This window comes from Saccostrea cucullata, unplaced genomic scaffold, assembly GCF_032062105.1.
Source record: "Saccostrea cucullata isolate Sc308-1 unplaced genomic scaffold, CSIRO_AGI_Scuc_v1 ctg216, whole genome shotgun sequence".
NCBI lineage: Eukaryota > Metazoa > Mollusca > Bivalvia > Ostreida > Ostreidae > Saccostrea > Saccostrea cuccullata.
In genome coordinates this window covers 1-19113 of record NW_026929284.1, presented here as the reverse complement: position 1 = coordinate 19113, position 19113 = coordinate 1, and the positions used below count along the sequence as shown (strand labels likewise).

The 19113-nt window shown below is 33.4% G+C and overlaps 2 protein-coding genes across 4 annotated transcripts in view; one reads left to right on the top strand and one right to left on the bottom strand.

The window, feature by feature from the left end:
• Positions 1-7761, bottom strand: part of LOC134280298 (rootletin-like) — a 52599-nt gene extending 44838 nt beyond the window's left edge. For 2 of the 3 annotated variants that reach the window (XM_062762700.1, XM_062762701.1), the window contains exon 1: positions 6892-7761. In XM_062762700.1, the coding sequence (XP_062618684.1) occupies positions 6892-7623 (732 nt within the window). In that variant the 5' untranslated portion in view covers positions 7624-7761. The remainder of the gene's footprint in view (positions 1-6891) is intronic. The other variant, XM_062762702.1, reaches the window with a different exon arrangement.
• Positions 677-13675, top strand: LOC134280299 (peroxisome biogenesis factor 2-like). The gene is made up of 8 exons (XM_062762706.1): positions 677-757; positions 2233-2310; positions 2735-2797; positions 11872-12069; positions 12405-12557; positions 12706-12753; positions 12938-13132; positions 13460-13675. The coding sequence occupies exons 1-8, from the start codon at positions 713-715 to the stop codon at positions 13556-13558; spliced, it is 879 nt and encodes a 292-aa protein (XP_062618690.1). The 5' UTR covers positions 677-712; the 3' UTR covers positions 13559-13675.
• The last annotated feature ends 5438 nt before the right edge of the window (positions 13676-19113 follow it).

Genomic DNA, 19113 nt, shown 5'->3' with positions numbered 1-19113 from the left:
GAAATTTGAGTAAAATGACTTTCATGAAATTTATAAATGAATGTCATTATATTCATTGATTAAAAAAAAATCGACTGTCAGTTGAAATATAAGATATGAATCTTGCTGTTGTTTGATTGTCTCTGGAACAATGCACGATTTCAAAACTTTATGCTGCAATTGTTTTCTCTATAGCGAAGATTGGAATCATTTTTAGTTACGTGGTCTACTGCCAAAAACTAAGGCTTTGTAAAATTAACAAAAGTCTAACGTTATAACAGATAATTTTCTTGGACTTCAAAAATCTAAATATATAGGCTGTGAACTTTTCACTGCATGACTGTCTCACATTTTTGAAATAGCACAACTAAGTTCCCCAAAAGCAAAAGTGTTGTGACAATGAGTGAGTGATTGTTTCAAAGTTTGTTTGTTTTTCTTTTTTTTCTGTTTCTTCCCCCCCCCCCCCCCCCCCCAATAAAAGATTTCGAATGTAGCTTTCCGGAAAGACAATATCGTGTTGGGTTGAGGTCTAGAATGTTCGGGTTTAAAAATCTTTATTTTAAGAAAAAAATAATTGTCTACACATAAATATCATTAATGTATATCATTAATGTAAATATAAGATACATGAATAAAATATTTTAGCCTAGTGTTCATTGGAAAAATTATTAAACATTCTAATTTTATCCAATAGCAATAGAGCTTACAAAACACGTTTGGTCTTTCCTACAAAATGGCGGACTCCATTAATAAAACGCCAGCCCTTCGAGTTAGCCAAGTAAGTATTTTAATTAATGTATGAAACGGGAAACAAAATATGCCATTATCTTTACAAGTTAGAGGCAAATCTAGGATTTTGATTAGTATTGATTTAATACGAGTGATTTAATTGAAATAATTCAGAATTAAATTCTCTATTCTGACTTTCAGCATGTTCAGGATTACTCTAGTTAGAATAATCTACAGTAACTGTGTCTCGGAACAAGCCCTCAACACAGTTAGAATACGTCCCATATATTAGCAGTGTAGCAAATCGGAGCGGATCCGCTCCGAAACGATTTTGAAGAATATAAAAGGATTTGCACTGGAAATAACTACCAAATTAATCAAAACAAACCTTTTAGAGATTGTGTATGCCTTTTATCCCATAATATAACCCATATTAAGACGAAAATTCAACTAATTTTCTCAACAGTTTTCTCCCTTTAAATTTACCTGCAATGTTTACATTAGAAACTCTCTGAATTGTTCGCAGAAAATGCAGTGAGTGTGCATTACGAATACACGGAACAAATTCTATCGTAAAACCAGGTCCGTAGGACAATATCATTTTAACAATAGAACATTTTATCTAGGGTTATGACTACTAGTTAGAAAAATCTAACTGTGTCTTGGGACAAGCCATCATCACAGATAGAATACGTCCCATATACTTGCAGTGTAGCAAATCACATTGGATCTTCAGACTTCTCCGAACTGATTTCAGATCATTAAAAAAAGGGTTGCGCTAAAAATAATGAACAAATCAATCAAAAATAAACCTTAATAAGATTGTAAATGCCTTTTATCCCCTCAAAAATCCCAAATCATTTTATTTCCACTGGGATTTCAGTGGCAAAAATTCTTACAATGGATACTAGAGGTTAAGCGATGCCAAGTCAAAAGTATCTCTCTGTGAGCTTATAGCATGCTGGAGTAATTCAGGATGGCATCATTGTTCAATTATGTGGTTTTAGACTTGGAAGAGCTGAACTTGTGAGTGACTGACATTTTGTACTTTGATCATGTTGATTGCCTTACCTTTACACAGAATATGTTGACAGTACAACAATTAGAGCTAGCACAGATTAGGTACAATAATGTAGCCTTCTCCCAATTTTTTTATCTGATATTTTCAGTTCTGGAGAGGGCTACAATTCCACAGCATCTCCACAATTGTACAAGACTGCAGGCAAAATAATTGTTTACATTCATTTTACTTCTTTAATATAAGTTGAAATTTTATTAACTAACAAAAACTGGCTAAAATAAATTTGTGTGTTTACTCTCCTCATCAGCCATGACAGTTTTGCAATCGCATGATGTATTGGGACTTGTACTTAAAATTTAATACAGCAAATGTTGGTGTTGATAAATGTCAGATTGTGTTTATTGTGTTGCTATTAAAACATTCAATAATTAAAACCATTCCATGTGATGTTCATATTTATACATGTATCTGAATATTGCAATGGATTTGATTTTATTTTACAGTTGGATGCCTCAGAATTAGATAGTGAAGTTGTACATATCATAAAGGCACAGCTGAACAAGATATTCAGGTACCACAAGGTAATGAGTCATTTTATATTAGTCATCTACAGATTCAGTTAGTTAATTCTCTCATTATCTTTTTCCTCAGAAATTTTGGAAGGAATAAATGTAATATTAATCAAGAAGCATGTAAGCAGGAACAAACAATTACAACTGTACTAGAATGTACCTTTTGACAAGTTTGAGACTGAAATTCATTTATATAAAATGAATTACACTGCTTACATAAAGTTAAAATCAGAGAATCTTATGTAGAGCTCCTTGAAGGGAACATAAAATTTCTGAGATCCTTTATTTATATTGAAATCATCATAACATATCACACCATATGCAGTAAAAATGGTAAAGATAAATGCTAGATACCTTTGAATAAAACCTACATCACTGAGAGCTGATTTTGCTTTAGTGGGCAGTATATGACCTTTATGAATTATTTTTTCAGAGCAATGTGTTGGTGACCTATGACCCTGAAGTAACAGCTATAATAAAGAGTCTGATTTGGAGAGTAAGTACTTAATATGTTTACCTAGAAGCTGAATGTGTATGTTAAATACACTCTGGAAAAGACAGAAGTTTTTATAGCTTAAAGTGTTTGAGGAAATTTATTAATAAATTTTATGCCCAACCATGAATATGGCTGGGGATATCCATTTTCTGACATCCCCCTCCTGTTCCTCCATCTTTCAAATCTGTGTGGTGGTCAGCTGGGTTCAATCGCCGGTGGCCTAAGAGCTCATTTGGTAGTGCACCTGAACAGAGTTTCAGGGGGCATGGGTTCAAATCCAGGTCCGGTCCGCTGCATTTTCTCCTCTCCCATTACATTTTGTGCCTTGCCATGCCCTGGAACTGACAGGTGAGAGGTCTGCCAGCGATAGGCCTTGGTTGGGGTCTTTGAGGGACCAAAGACCTTTAAGGAGGGAGGTATGTGGTGTTCAGCCGGGTTCAATTGCCGGTGGGCAGATAGCTCAGTCAGTAAAGCACCTGGCTGGAGTTTCAGGGGGGCCCTGGTTCGAATCCCGGTCTGCATTTTCTCCTCTCCTATTACACCTGTTATATATTCATCATCAATTTACTGGTGATAACAATTCAAGCCTTAATTTTCTGTAATTGATCTTTCCTATGACCTTGAAGTAAGTTTTCATTTTTTTTTTGTGTGGGTTTACCTTTAGTGAAAATTTTACTACAAAAGAAAATGTTCAGGATACATCAAACTTCACGTAAAGTTTCTTAATATATAGTTGAGAGTTTTGTCATAATTTTAAGACCTTGACATTTTCTGATGGCTATTGTATTGTGAAGTTTTTCCTGAAGATCCATGCAAGTTATATATTTGTTATTTACAACCAGTATTATGTGACATTAATACAATATGATGTTACACATGCCGCAGTAAGAAAGTTTGTTACAAGTGGTACACATTTAAAACTCTCTAAGCATCTTGGTTTTGATAGGTTATGCTTTTGGCAGCCCCTGCTAAGGGCTTTGTAACAGTAAATCTTGACTTAGTTCACCAGACAAGAAATGCAAATTGCTAAATTATGTAAAGAGGCATAAACTTTGAACATTTTTATGAAGTTGTTTGTTTATACTGTGCAAAGTGGAGAATGATTGAGGTCTAAAAGGTTTTACCAATAAATATTTTTTTTAAATTGAAGAGATTTCATCTAATCCTTGCTCTTTTTCTATAGCCTCGTGGTTTAGAATAGGGATGGGGCCTTTTGCAAAGTTAAATCTTAAGATAAAGATTTAAATTGATTTAAATTTTCAAGTTTTAAAATGATTTTTAAATAATTACTCACTCACTAAATTGATATTATTCATGTAAATGTACACTTTTGTTAGTTTGACATAGAAACTTTTACTTAACTTTTAATACATGCTTTCAAAGATACGAAATATTGATGAGAAGATCATTCAATTCTGTGTAATGAATATTCAGTTCTCAGTATGTGAGTTTTCTCCCTTTAAACTTTGAAATTGGGAGTGAAAAAAAAAAGAAGAAAAAAGAAAAAAGGTGCTAATTTTGAGAAAAGATATTGATACTAATTCACTCTCCAAACCACACAGAATGACCAATGAAAAAAATAGAAAGAGGAGTTAAACATTGAAATTATTTTACATGTATTAACTTTAATGATGCTAAAAAAATCCATATGGATTTACCATTTGTTATATAAATTGTCAGAGTAAATATGACAGAGAATCAATCTGAATTTTGTATAAAAATTTCATTTGGATTACATGTGATGTCAAGACAGATAGATGTATAATAGATTAGTTAGAATAAGTTAAAGAAATGGTTTTCTTTACATTGAAAAATCCTATCAATCATGTTGCCATGAACATGTCCTTAATTTCTTTATGCAGAATTGTTTATAGTTGCAATATTGAAATATAAACTTATGTATTATGAATTAAAAAAAAATTGGATATGCAAAAGATGAAGCTATATTGGGTAGTTAATACAATGTACCAGTTCTTATTTCATTGTTAAACTGCAGCGAGCAACAGCAAGTAGAAACACATCACACATTATAATCAATAAAATCTCAATTAACTATTGATTGACGAAGAGGAAAAGTGAAAGTTACTGACTAGGGTCTCTCATTTCTGATTGATTTTATAAGAAAATGGGTTAATGAAGATGGAGAAGACTCGTCTTTTTACAAGTATAAAAAATATATGTATTAGCATAGCCTTCATTTGTTCATGTAAAAAAAGTCTGTGAGCAGCATTGATGACATGACACTGGGTTTATGTTCAAGGAGAAAAAGAACACATTAATTCTTACATTGATATTAAGGAAAAGATTGTTGACTATAAACCAAAAAGAGATTTTTTTTTGTTCTTTTCTGTTGATTGCAGATTCTGTTTTATATGATGTCAGGCTTGCTTATGCCAATGTTACATGATAAATGCATTTTTGGCTAAAAAAAGGCAAAAATATCTTGTAAGCATATAGTTTACATGTATTGTAATTATGACACAAGTTTTATGGTGTAGTATTTATTATATATTAATGAACTTAATTTTTTTGTATGCAACCTATTTTACCACATCCAATTAAAGAAACTTTAAAATTAAATGCTGAATCACAGGTTTAATATAAATGATACTGCGTGATAATTTAAATTCAGTTAATGAATTAAATATACAATGTTTCTCAGGGGTATCTAAGTTAGCTGTTTAATTATTTTTACACAAAGAATTTAATGCAGCATTGTTTGGTTTTCAACAATCCCTTATCATACTGTGATAGGTGACCCTATTTGAACTTAAAACGTGCCAAACAGATTGTATCAGTTTTACCCTGCTAGCTGCGTAAGTTGTTCAGAATGTACTCTTAAAATGTCAGATATTCTGAATTAAATATATTCCGTTTAAACAAGTAGAAGATTGGAAAATTTATACACATATTCATAATTGAACATAATTAAGTACTACCAGTATATATACAAAAAAGTATATTACAATTGCATGCAAATTACTGCTGAATAAAGAATTAAATACACTAAGATCTCAGGATATTTTCAATATGGTTCAGATTCATCATCTGTGAGTATGCAGTGGATCTAGTTAAATGAATCATACAAATTTGAATTATTGTATTCATCAATACCGGGTATTGCAAAATTCAAATTGTTAAATACACATTTATGCATATCTATGATAAGATTATAATAGATGTAAATGATGAATTTGAATTCATGCACTGGCAAATAAAGCATGTTTTATGTATTTATTAAGATAAATAAGACGGATGTTTCATAAGCTTTGTGTGAGCTGAGTGAGCTCATTATTTTCATCTTAACACATCCTTCTATGTCTTAACATGTTCCCTACTTTTGCACATCTTATTGCAGCTGTCTGTATTTTTGGAAGGTTAATCTAGATAGATTATACTATTGCATGTATACATAAAACCTTACAGAGGGGAATGGAAGTTAAAATTTTGACAGTACTACATGCAGTTTTTATCCTATGTTGAATTTTTACATTAATTTTTTATTCAGGAACAGTAACCATCGCTTTGTTTTAAACCAAAACCTTTGGATTCAGTATTTCATGCAAACACCCGCAGTTTTTCCTCTGTTTGTACTACTTGCAAGTACTTGAATTTATAATGCTAAGATTAAATGGGAACTACGTTTCAAGTTATATACATACGGTTTGAGGAAGAACTTACACATACTTGGAACATGATGATCAAGTACAGAAATTGTTTACCAAGCAAAAATTGCATTCATTGATACATTTACCGATGCACACAGAATCAGACTACCTTAAGGTGCTGAATCCAGAGAAGGAATATTGATCATGCATATTTTACTGTTGCTTAACAACAAATTGTTTTACTGTCCTAATATTGTCTGTTTTTTAAGGAGAGTTTATTTAGATTTATTTGATTTATGAAGGTATTGCTAGGAATCACAAAATAGAATGCTATCAGTGTCCAAGTCCTGATTACATAATGCTTTAATGGGACATGTAGTAAAGATGATACTTCAGGTACATGTTGTGTATATGAAGCTATCATCTTAAAGTATCAACTCTCAGTGCATACTTTCTTTCTCGCTCTATTCTTCCAAATTTTCATACCTTAAATTCATCAGGTTCCATGTAATAACCATAAGATGGCCTTGACCTTTGAACTTTGGGCAATCCAGCTGAATGAGCTGGCAGTTTTTGCTTTGTTGGGCGAGTGTAGGCTGACCTCAAACGGTCAAATTTGGATCCAAGGTTGGAGGACATAGGGTCAGAATTGGAGGTGTTAAGCTGGGAGTGGTATCGTCCACTGAAGTCAGAAAACATGTCACTAACCACCGAGCCCCCATCTTTGTAGCCAGCCATAAGTTCATCAGTGCTAGAGCTAGGAGCCCTTTCTTTATCTTGCAGCCCCAGGTACCCATTCTGAATGTTATCAATGGAAACATCGCCATCACTGACACTGCCTATGTTGTCATCCTCATCATCATCATCATCACTCCCACCATCTGCCTGTCTCCTATTAACATCACCCCTGTCTTCATCTTCTGATTCTGTGTCAAAATCATCTTCATACTCATTCTCCTGAGCCCGAAGACTAGTTATTGGTGACCTGTATGCACTTTCATTCTGACTCCTTGATTCAGTGGTATCTTCATCTTCTTTCTCATCATCCAAATCCTTGCCATTTTCCATGTCATCAATTTCTATTGCAGCAGAGCTACGCCCACTGGTAGCCCCACTCCCAATAATAATTTTATCAGGGATTTCATCAGATTCCCTGCTTGAGGCCCCACTCCCATTCATCACCTCTTGACTGGCCTCTAGAGTGTCTCCGTCATCCATATTTAGATTTTGAAATTTCCAGAATTATGCAAATTTTTCTGCACAGAATCAAAGCATCTCAGTGTCCAGGTTGTTTTAAAATGAAAATGGTCCACTTCTGAATTCTGCACAATGCTGTTATATTTTATATTAAATGGACAACTAGTTATTATTTCACTGAAGTCATATAAGGTTATGTCACTTTAAGTGCCACATGTTTCCTGAGTATCAATGGCTCTGTGCCAATTCTCAATGATTTTTTTCCCAATAAGGTAGAGGAATCGATTCATTGTGTACTGCAGGTACATTCATTGATCTTGTTCTCGGTGCTTATCAGTGAAGAATTAAGATAAATCTGGAGAGACCCAGAATGCAAAATTAGAAATCTTTATTACTTTCAGTTTGATGATTTGCTGATAGCAGGAATTATTTGTAGTCCATAAGGCACACTTATAAACTGAAAACTGTTCTCTTGCAGGACACATTTATATATATAATTAAGGGTTATTTTGATTGAAATTTAAGCTTGATTGTCTATTATCATATATTTAAAGCTACCTCACTGGTATATGTTGTATCTTTAAAATCTAAGCATGAAATGGAGAGAGCAGAAAACAGCTATACTTGAAATACACCTTTAGAAATAAACTTTAAATATTGAATGATATATTTGAAATTGATTTTTTAAAACAATGGTAGTAGAACATTAAATGCAGATGAATAAAATAAAGTCTGTTTGAATATAAAATTCAAAAAAATGAGTTAATTAATGCAGAGGAATAAATTGAAGATATCTTACAAGAAATCAAAGTACCTTGTACTCAGTTTTACTTTTGTTCTTAATTAATTGGTCTTGCACTTAACAATTGATTATTTAAATATATCGTCCAATCAACTGATTGTCGGCAGACTTATATAGGGGCTTAGTGTGCACAGCTGAATGTTAAATACACAGTCTGTGTACTTCAATGTCTCAACTTCATGCCACAGCATGAAAACATATTTGCATACATTGAGTCGTGATTAAGAACATATAATAAAACAAGAAAACACCACAATTCTTATTTACCTGTGGAAATATTTCTGAATGCACCCTGCAGTTATTGCACAGAGATGAGAAGTAATAACAAGTTAAGTTTATTCAAATGATATGAAATATAATTTTCAAATGTTTAATCTCAATTTTAACATATTAGCAAGATTGTCTAGATAGCATTTTTTTTTTAAAAACAAAGTTTGTGTTGGTTACTGGGGACGGAATCATTTTTAAAACAACTGAAATGAGCGACAGTCATGCAGCTACAATGAAACATATTTTTAAAAAGTTAACATATCTGAAGGCCAGCCTAAGAAGGAATTTTACAGCTTGAATTTAAAAATTATGTTAAAGAAACACAAAAAAAATTCCTTGTTTCATCTTTATGCCTAGTTTCCCACTTTTTAAACTCTTTTTTAAGATATATGTAACGATTCAATTACCAGCAGAAAGATATTGAAAAAATTTACGCACTGGAATATTTTTTCTTTCATATTTTGAATGAAATTTCTTGTACTCTAAGGATTAAAGTAGTAAATATACGAAGTATGCGTATTTTGAGATCAGACGATTTGTTACGAATAAAATAAATATATCAGACAGGGCTCTGGGTGGTAGCTGGGAACCATTTGATTAGATTAAGCTATGATTTTAGCTTAATTTGTAAAGATTTTCTTTATCTTACGTGTCTGAGATCTTATCATTCTGTCACATTGTGGAAACATTGATCAATATTCAGTTAATATTATGGTTCTTTAAATAAGACATAAATAGTTTTTTAAAAAGACATTTTCAAAAAATCAGCACATGATTTGAAGATTTAGAAAAATAGCTAGCTTTTATGGAAATATAATTATTGCATCTTTGAATATTTAAAAACGTGGCATTGTATCAGGAGGGTTGGAAGCAAATGTTTTGCAGAATGGTTAGGTTCACTGTGTGTGTTCATTATCAATATTTTATGAAAAACAGGATATATGAAAGAAATACTACGCATACATACTTCATTTATTTACCTGTCTTGATGTGTGACATGTATTAAAGTACATATCCATATACATGTATGACTTATTAATGCTATATGAAGGTTGTAGGAATTGCTCTACTCCTCAGTTATTTGGACTTAGTATTAATAAATATATAGTCTGCTGCTTGCATTAGTAACATTTCAAAATAACTGACATCAGTTTGTTCAGAATGAATACCTGACCCAAGTATCAGTGCATGCAATTTCTTCAGACCTACCCCAGATCATTTATTATTCACTAGCTTTAAGTACAAGGTGTCATTAACTTGTACAGGGTGTATAATAACCCTCACACTTAATGTATGTAGGGTTGTCTTGTACCTGTCCTAAAGAAAATTTATCTGTTTTTCTCAGAAACAGTGGGAAATGATCAATATTTCATGATTTGGACTGCAAACAGACCAGCAAATAGTTTTTAAACTGTCTTTCAGATAAATATATCTGTGTTTAAAGTAATTAAAAACTAATGGGGGAAGGATATCCATGTATACTTATATATGTTTTTGCAGTAAAAACTGTTATTCCAGCACCTGTGTAATTTCAGTTTTAATTTCAACCTTTACTGTCAACTAACTTTTATTTGCGTAATCTTTTTTCAGTGGGAAACCATGGAAACGTTCTCTGCAAATATTAAACAAAATAAATTCTTTTCAGCGATTAATATTCGCTCTTTAAAGTAGGTTGCGGAACTTGCAGAAATTTGCCGCATGCGAATAAAAGTTGGTTTACAGTATTTCATGTCCATTTTACTGTTTTCTGTGCTCTTTAACTCTCGATCTATTCCGACACAAATTTGTCTTACAGTGCAGGTTGGTTTAGACACTGATTTCACTGAAAAAAGTGTGGAGTCTGTGATACCAATAATAGCCAGGATGCATATTACCTATTGCATAGGTGTCAGTTTTATTTCTATCATTTCTGTTTCTTTTTATGTGTTTGTCTGTTCATCTGTCCTTACCCCTGTCCACTATGTTTAGAGTTACCTATCTCTTACCCCCAATTTTAACTCCTTCTATTTCATTAAATAAAATTTAGACTTTCACAAAATCTAGAGCCATTGAGCACCTCCTATTTAATGGTTTTGGAATGCTTTTGACATTTTGGATCAACCCATGTAGTACATTATGTCAACAAAACTAGAGTCAAGGTCTTGTAGAAATTATGTTTTACTCACATGTGATGTTAGTTTGTCCAATCCACTGCGCCGTAACAAGTCTAAACCTTGACCCTCTAAAAGTGATGCTGATTGGGTGCTTGTACTCTGATGCCCATTGGAGACACTTCCATTGGTCAAGCTTTCATAGCCACTGGTTCTGGAGGATTCAGAGGATTGGGTCTGGGTTTCCATGGCGTCATTTTGGTACCGACTGGTCCTCGTGATTAAAGTCTGACGTTTTCCAACAGATATTCTCTTTGTGATGCTGTTCTCCATGTTGGGTAGACTTTACGGAAAGGCTGAGCTCTTTTTCTTAGATTTAAACTTTTTTAGTTCTAAAAATCTGACAATGGCCTTTTCATTAAGGTAAACAAATAAATGGTTATTTGTGTTAGTAATCTTAATGGGCCTGGTAAGTCACAAGAGTAAAGGGGGATCTAATGTGGGGAGAGGTAAGACTCAACAATGGGGGGCAAGATTGAGCATGAAGATGGTTGTCAATGAATGAAGCATTTAAAAACATTTAGATACAATAATGACTCAAAAATTTAGACAAGTACCCCATTGGCAGTTATGTGGGGAAAAGTTTTAAATTGATATTGTAAAAACTCAGTCAGGGCAGTCATGTAGATTTAAACCTATACTTTGAAACACAACCCTGTAATTTAATGATGATGAAAATCTTGTTACAGCTACACTCTACATTCATTGGACATTTAAATCAATTCCTGAGGTCATACATTTTATGATGAATTGTGGTTTTATTACTATTGATTGTGGTCCTGAATTCAAGTGAATTTTATAAAAATAAAAAGGTCACATTGAGTAAGTTTTACTATTTTAAAAAATTGCAATTTTGAAAATTTTACACATTCCTTTTGTAATGGTATCCTTTTGTTTACATGATTACTATGATTACATGTATTGATGTAATATTGCACACAACTGAGATTGATTGATAATGTTAACAATTTTCAATTGCATGGATGTAAAGTGTTTCTGTGCACCTTTCAGGAGAAGGGAAGTAACTCCAAGTATTTTCTGTTTCAGTTCACTATTTACGTACACGACAGCACTATTGGTCAACAGATTCTGAACCTGAAGTACAGTGGCACCACTCAGCAGACATCATGGATGACTGGGAGACAGAAAATTTTGTATGGACTCATTCTTATCTTCTGTCCTTGGCTGAGAGAAAGGGCAGATAGCCTAATTAATTTTGTGGGATTATCACAGTATCAATTGCAGGTATATGAACAGAATATAGGGAAAAAAAATAAATTTTCTTTATGATTTTGTATGTAAAATGCAGTGTGTGAAAAACACTTAATGTAAAATTATTACGAGTTTTGTGATATTTTATAATAGCTAGGATGAAATGAATTGTACACAATATGATCTCTTGTGGTGACTGGTTGCTGCATAGTGATTACATTGGTTCAGAATGTTTTTTCAATTGTCTTCAAAACATCTGAATGTGCCACATCTTTTTAGAAAAAGTTAGCAAGCAGGCAACTCTTGTTACAAACTGAATCAAATGAACGAATACATTGAAATCAAAATTGGTACCTTTGTTACTTTAGATTCGGAAATTTTTAAGATGGCTGGACATCAGTCTGAAGTTAGCAGCTGTTGTAAATTTCCTGGTGTTCCTGCGGGGAGGGCTATATCAGACAATAGCAGAGAGAGTGCTGGGAATCCAGGCCATGTTCCCCAACAGACAAGGCATCCGACAGGTGCTTCCTCAAACTCTACAGATATATCCCAACGTATTGTGATCATGCAGTCAAGTATAGCATAAATGTGAACATGCATATATCAAAGTTGAAAATGCTGCCTTATATCAATATTCAATCATTCCATCAGATATCATTATTTTTGCAGGTCAGTTTTGAATATATGACCCGGGAGCTGCTCTGGCATGGTTTTTCTGTAAGTTATAAGAAAATGAATACATGAGCCATAGTTTTTCTTTTACTGACTTAGTATAGTAATGTAGTATACAACAAATAAGACATATTCTACGCACGCTTAAATATTCAAATGTTGACATCTAGCTTTTCAGTGAGAACTTTTCAATTAAAACTAATTAATTGTAACTGTTTTTTTTATCAAGGAATTTCTATTTTTCACCCTTCCTCTGATCAATTTTCAACGAGTGAAGAACTTTGTACGTCGTCACGTCCTGCCGCGACACGAGGACCCTGCCCAGGACGGCCTTAGGGTGATGGAATGTGCTGTGTGTGAGGACGTACCCACAAACCCCCAGGAAATTGGCTGTCCCCACCTCTTCTGTTACTACTGTATACAGGTAAATTACCTTGATCCATGGAGAGAAGGTTTTCTCAAATAAAAAAGTGCTTTAGTACAGAGATTGGGATAAAAGGTATATAAATGTACTTGACATCCTTTTTAATGATATATGCATCTGCAACTCTCTGTTCATGGGAGTATAAAAGATTAAAATAATAACAACAATTTATAGACTTGACACCATAATATTAAAAAAAAAACTGTTTCTATATATTTATCTATTGTTACAGTATTATGAATTATTTTGGAATGAACCATTTACCACTATTTATCATTATATACATGTATTTGATATTGATATATTTCTGGTTGTCTTTTCTTGTAGAGTAATTTTAAGGCTGATCCGAACTTCTCCTGTCCGGGATGTCAGATGAACATTCCCACTGTGGACAGTATACGGCCGTACAGAGCCGTCATTTCATAAACTCATCCCACTCACACCCAGTGTCTTTCAGTAGTTCATTCATTTCAAAGAATGAAACTACAAATTATTTTTAGTCAATAAAAATTATGGAAGAAAATACAACTTTCTTACTTTATTCATAGTTTTCAGATAAGATTTGTAGCAAGACGGAGATAATAAATAATATTTTGTGGGGAAAGTAACAAAAACTTTACAGGAAACGGATTTTGTAAATTGATTTCAAACTGTCTAAATTGTTATCAATGTATAGACTCTCCCCAATTTTTATCATACATTTTTATCATGCATACATGTAGTTTAGTGATTTTACGAAAGTTTTATGCAATACTAGGTTATTTCATACATACACTTTTATGAGTTCAGCGTTTGATTTAATTATCAATATCACAGTATATAGTTTAAAATCATTAATTATGAAAAATGTCAAGGTTGACACCTTTGTTAAGTGTATGGAGGACTATCTGTAGAATAAAAAAATCTAAATTTTTAGGTCACCTGAGTCACTCAGGTGACCTATTGCTATCCGTTTTTGTCCGTCGTCGTGCGTCATGTGTTAACACTTGAACATTTTCAGCTTCTTCTCTGAAACCGATGAACCAATTTCAACCAAATTTGGTATACAGCATCTATGGCTGAAGGGGAACAAAAATTGTGAATTTCATGGTCCCTGCCCCCCTGGGGCCTGAAGGGTGGGGCCAAATCACTAAAATTAATGAAATCTTTAAAAAACTTCGTCTTTACTCCTGGACATCAAGCAAGCAAACTGTTAGCATGAATGTAATGTCTATTGAGTCCTCCACCAAAATTGTGAAATTCATGGCCCCAGGGTCAGGGATTCTAGTGCTAGGGCGGGGCTCTATTGATGATACAGTGAAAATGCATTTATTCTTTGAAAATCTTCTTCTCTGCTCCTGGGTATTAAATAAACTAACTAAGTACATAGTTATGATGAGCAAGAGTGCCTGTCTCAAAATTGTGAATTTCATGGCCCCAGGGTCAGGGATTCTGCTGTTAGGACGGGGCTCTATTGATTATGTAGTGAAAATGCATTAATTCTTCAAAAATCTTCTTCTCTGCCCCTGGGTATTAAATAAACTAACTAAGTACATAGTTATGATGAGCAACAGTGGCTCTTCCAAAATTGTGAATTTTATGGCCCCAGGGTCAGGGGTTCTGGTGTTAGGGCGGGGCTGTATTGATGATATAGTGAAAATGCATTTATTCTTTGAAAATCTTCATCTCTGCTCCTGGGTTTTAAATAAACTGACTAAGAACATAGTTATGATGAGCAAGAGTGCCTGTCTCAAAATTGTGAATTTCATGGCCCCTGTGTCAGAGGTTTTTCCATTTGGTATAAGGGGGGGGAGGGGGCTCTTTTGATTATATAGTAAAAATACATTAATTCTTTGAAAATCTTTTTCTTTGCTCCTGGGTATTATGCTGATGATCCAAGTATACATATTTATGATGGAGAAAGGTGCATCTAGCAAAATGGTTCATATGCCCACTGGGTCAGAGGTATCGGAAGGGGGGGGGGGGTTACATAGTCTAAAAATAAATTAATGCTTTGAAATCTTCTATTTGGTATTAATCAACCATTTATGATGAAAAATAAAATTATGAAAAAATTTCCAAAATTTTGAAATATGTGGCTCCAGGGGCAGTGCTTCTTTTGGGGTGGGGTGTACAACTGGTTATAAAGTGGAAGTGCATTATCTCTTTATTACTCTGACCTTCCTTAGTCCTATGGGTATTAAGTAAATAGTGTAAGCATGCCAAGTTTATAATTATGATAAGCAATGGTGTTACATGATACTCAGGTGACCTATAAGGCCCGTGGGCCTCTTGTTCTTTTTTATAAACAACGTAATGAAAGTTACTTAAAACTGCTTTAAATAATATTTTATAATGAACTTTCCAAATGAAACCTGAAACTAATTCCCTAGAATGTACATGTACCCAGTACTTATAATGCAGGTAAGAGTTTTTGCACTTAGCACTTTTTTTTGCACAATAATCGAATTTATATACAGTAAATATTATTTATCAAATTCTTTTCTTAAGCGATATTTTCAATAACAAATGTTTAAAAAACATTCTTCTCAAAGTTGTATTTCTGTTGGCGCTAAGATATCGCATATCTTTTGGAATTACGAGGGTTGTCCAAAAAGTTCTTGGACAATGACGTTTTTGTTAAATGGTTTTACATATATTTGATGTATATCAATATTTATTGATGGAACTTTATATTTTTGTAGAAATCGGGGTCTTTAAAGGTTGCGGATAGTGCGCACGGACCAGGGACAGTCTGACGTTGAGCTAATTTCATTATAACGTCAAACATTTGGAAATTGAATTTTTAATACTTGTTCATGAACACACATTACAATTTTATTATTATGTCACACTGCAAAGTGCCAGCAATAATCTTTAAATATAGATTATAATTTATTTAATTTTTAAGATTCAAAACAATACATAATAATTTATGAGCGTCATCAATACAAACTATTCGTATACACAGAAATATCCAATATCATGAAATAACTTGTGTTTTCAAATCCTTGTAATGTCTTGAAATTTTTACGCACCATTGAAAAATCGTTTGTACATATCTCAAATCATTAAACAAAATATATTTTACCAACTTTGAGTTCTTTGAACAAATATTTTGTCTCTGACGTCGTTTCAACCGTATTTTAAAAAACATAATTTTTCGATCGGACGCTGTCCCGCGCGGGCGGCCGACGTCGCTTTTTCTGTCGAGTTTTGACACATGTTCTTGTGGGTTTTTGTTCATTTTTTCCACTGTCTTTGTACATAGTAAGCGATACTTAAGATATAAAAAAAATGATTATAGCCTTTTTATTTGTGTTACATATAATTTTTATTAAGCTTTGACTTGTTTTGTATAAAAAATACTCATTTTAATCCAAACACTTTATTTCAAAGTTTATGGCATTTTAACCTTGTTTCGTGCGCACTATCTGCGACCTTTAAAGACCCCGATTTTTATAAAAATAGAAAGTTACATCAATATAAATGAAATCTATCAGACTGGTTTTTCTTAAGAAATATTTTGATACACAAATGATATGTATAGAACCATTTATTTTAACAACAAGATGTGTTTGTGAAACACTATGCGCCCGGAGGTAACAAATTTAAAAAAAAACCCATATTTTTAGCATAAAGGTCACAGTCAAGGTCACAAGGTCATTGACCTTTCATTTCATTTGAAAGAGCTTCATTAGTGGAGTATGCATACCAAATATGAAGTCTCTATCTTTCATGGTTCAAAAGTTAGGGTGAAAGTTCAAAAAAGATATTTTTAGCATAAAAGACACAGTCAAAGTCACAAGGTCATTGACATTGGTGTCATGCAAAAGGGCTTCATTAGTGGAGTATGCAAGCCAAATAATAAGTCTCTATCTTTTATGATTCAAAAGTTATGGCAAAGGTTAAAGTTTGCAATAAAACCTCTATTTTTAGCATATAAGACACAGTCAAGGTCACAAGGTCATTGACATTGGTGTCATGCGAAAGGGCTTCATTAGTGGAATATGCATGCCAAATAATAAGTCTCTATCTTTTATGATTCAAAAGTTATGGCAAAGGTTAAAGTTTGCAATAAAACCTCCTTTTTTAGCATATAGGTCACAGTCAAGGTCATAAGGTCATTGACCTTGGTATCTTTTGAAAGAGCTTCATTAGTGGAGTAGGCATACCAAATATGAAGTCTATCTTTCATGGTTCAAAAGTTATGGCGAAAGTTAAAGTTTGCAGACAAACAGACAGACAGGACAAAAACAATATACGCCTCGGATCTTTCGATTCGGGCGCATGAAAACGTAATTGTCCACGAACTTTTTGGACAACCCTCGTACATGCAGCAAATAGTCGCCTGTGTGGCGCAGTGGTAGAGCGTCTCGAGTCGTCACTCGTCAGTGAGGAGTTGATGGACGGAAAGCAATTGTTAACATTAATTGTACAATGAAGTTTTAACCAATGAATATACACTTACTATTTCATGAAACGAGAAATAGTGAAATTGATCACTCGACAATCTAATATTATATACAATGGTTGATTATAGAATGATGATAAATGATTGTTGTAACTAGTGCATTGTGCACGAGGAAAATTATAGTTTAGCAAGACTGAACAATTCATCTTCTGCAGACGCAATTTTTAACTCTACTGGTCAGAGACCAGGAGAGCTTATGCGATAGTAATGCGTCCGGCGTCCGTCCGTCTGTCTGTAAACAATTTTTCAAAATGTTACTTCTCCTACAGTTTTGGTCTGATTTCAATTTAATTTGGCACACAAGTAGACTACACTATGGTATATAATTCTGTGTATCGGTTTTTGATTTTGATGAACAGTGTAGCCATGGTTACTAAGATTAGAAATTTCTGTGAAATTCTTTCAAAATCCTGTCTCCTACAGTTTTGGTCTGATTTCAATATAACTTGGTACACAAGTAAACTACACTAATATAAACAATTCTATCTATTGGTTTTTGACTTCGATGAACATTATTGCCTTGGTTACTAAAAATAGAAATTTCTGTGAAATTCTTTCAAAATGCTACTCCTCCTACAGTTTTGTTCTGATTTCAATTTAATTTGGTACACAAGTAGACTACACTAAGATACATAATTCTGTGTATCGGTTTTTGATTTTGATGAACGGTGTTGCCGTGGTTACTAAAAATAGAAATCTATGCAATTCTCTCAAAATGCTACATCTCCTACAGTTTTGGTCTGATTTCAATATAACTTGGCACACAAGTAGACTACACTAAGATAAACAATTCTATCTATTGGTTTTTGACTTCGATGAACATTATTGCCTTGGTTACTAAAAATAGAAATTTCTGATTAATACTCTTAAAATGCTACTCCAAATACAGTTTTATTCTGATTAAAATATAATGTGGCATGCAAGTAGACTATACTAAGAACATAAGACTTAATCAAGTATCATTATTTTATTTATTGCTATTGTAAAGTTTCAATCCCCAACTGCTTAAGTACTTTTCTCTTCCTTTGCTATAAGTACAAACTAGTAGAGCTTCAGTCTCGACAGAGACTTCTGGTTATAAATGAAATTATTTTCAAATGTCGGAGTGAGAACTCCACAAAAAAGAGCGAAGGTGCGAGGGCGAAAACGCGAAGTCGCCTTCGTACTTTCGCTCTCGCACCTTAATTCGCGCTTGGCCGTCGCATCTTCGCACTTCGCTACTTTGCCCTTGCAACTTAGCCCTAAAGGCGAAGGTGCGAGTTGCCCCATCGGAACACAATACTAGTACATTATTTCAAATGGTACATATTATATTTGGATGTCTTAAGTATACTAATCTTAGATGAAACATAGTCAACGTAAAACAGATAATCTTTTTTCCAAGTAATCGTTTTAACCACTTCAGAATTTCTTCCAATAGCGTTGTTATCATGTCTATTATCAAAAAACAAGCAAATCTCATGTAACATATACTGGCTGAACATCATCTGTCCTATATCCTTCAAACCGAGCTCACCTGGCTGAATTT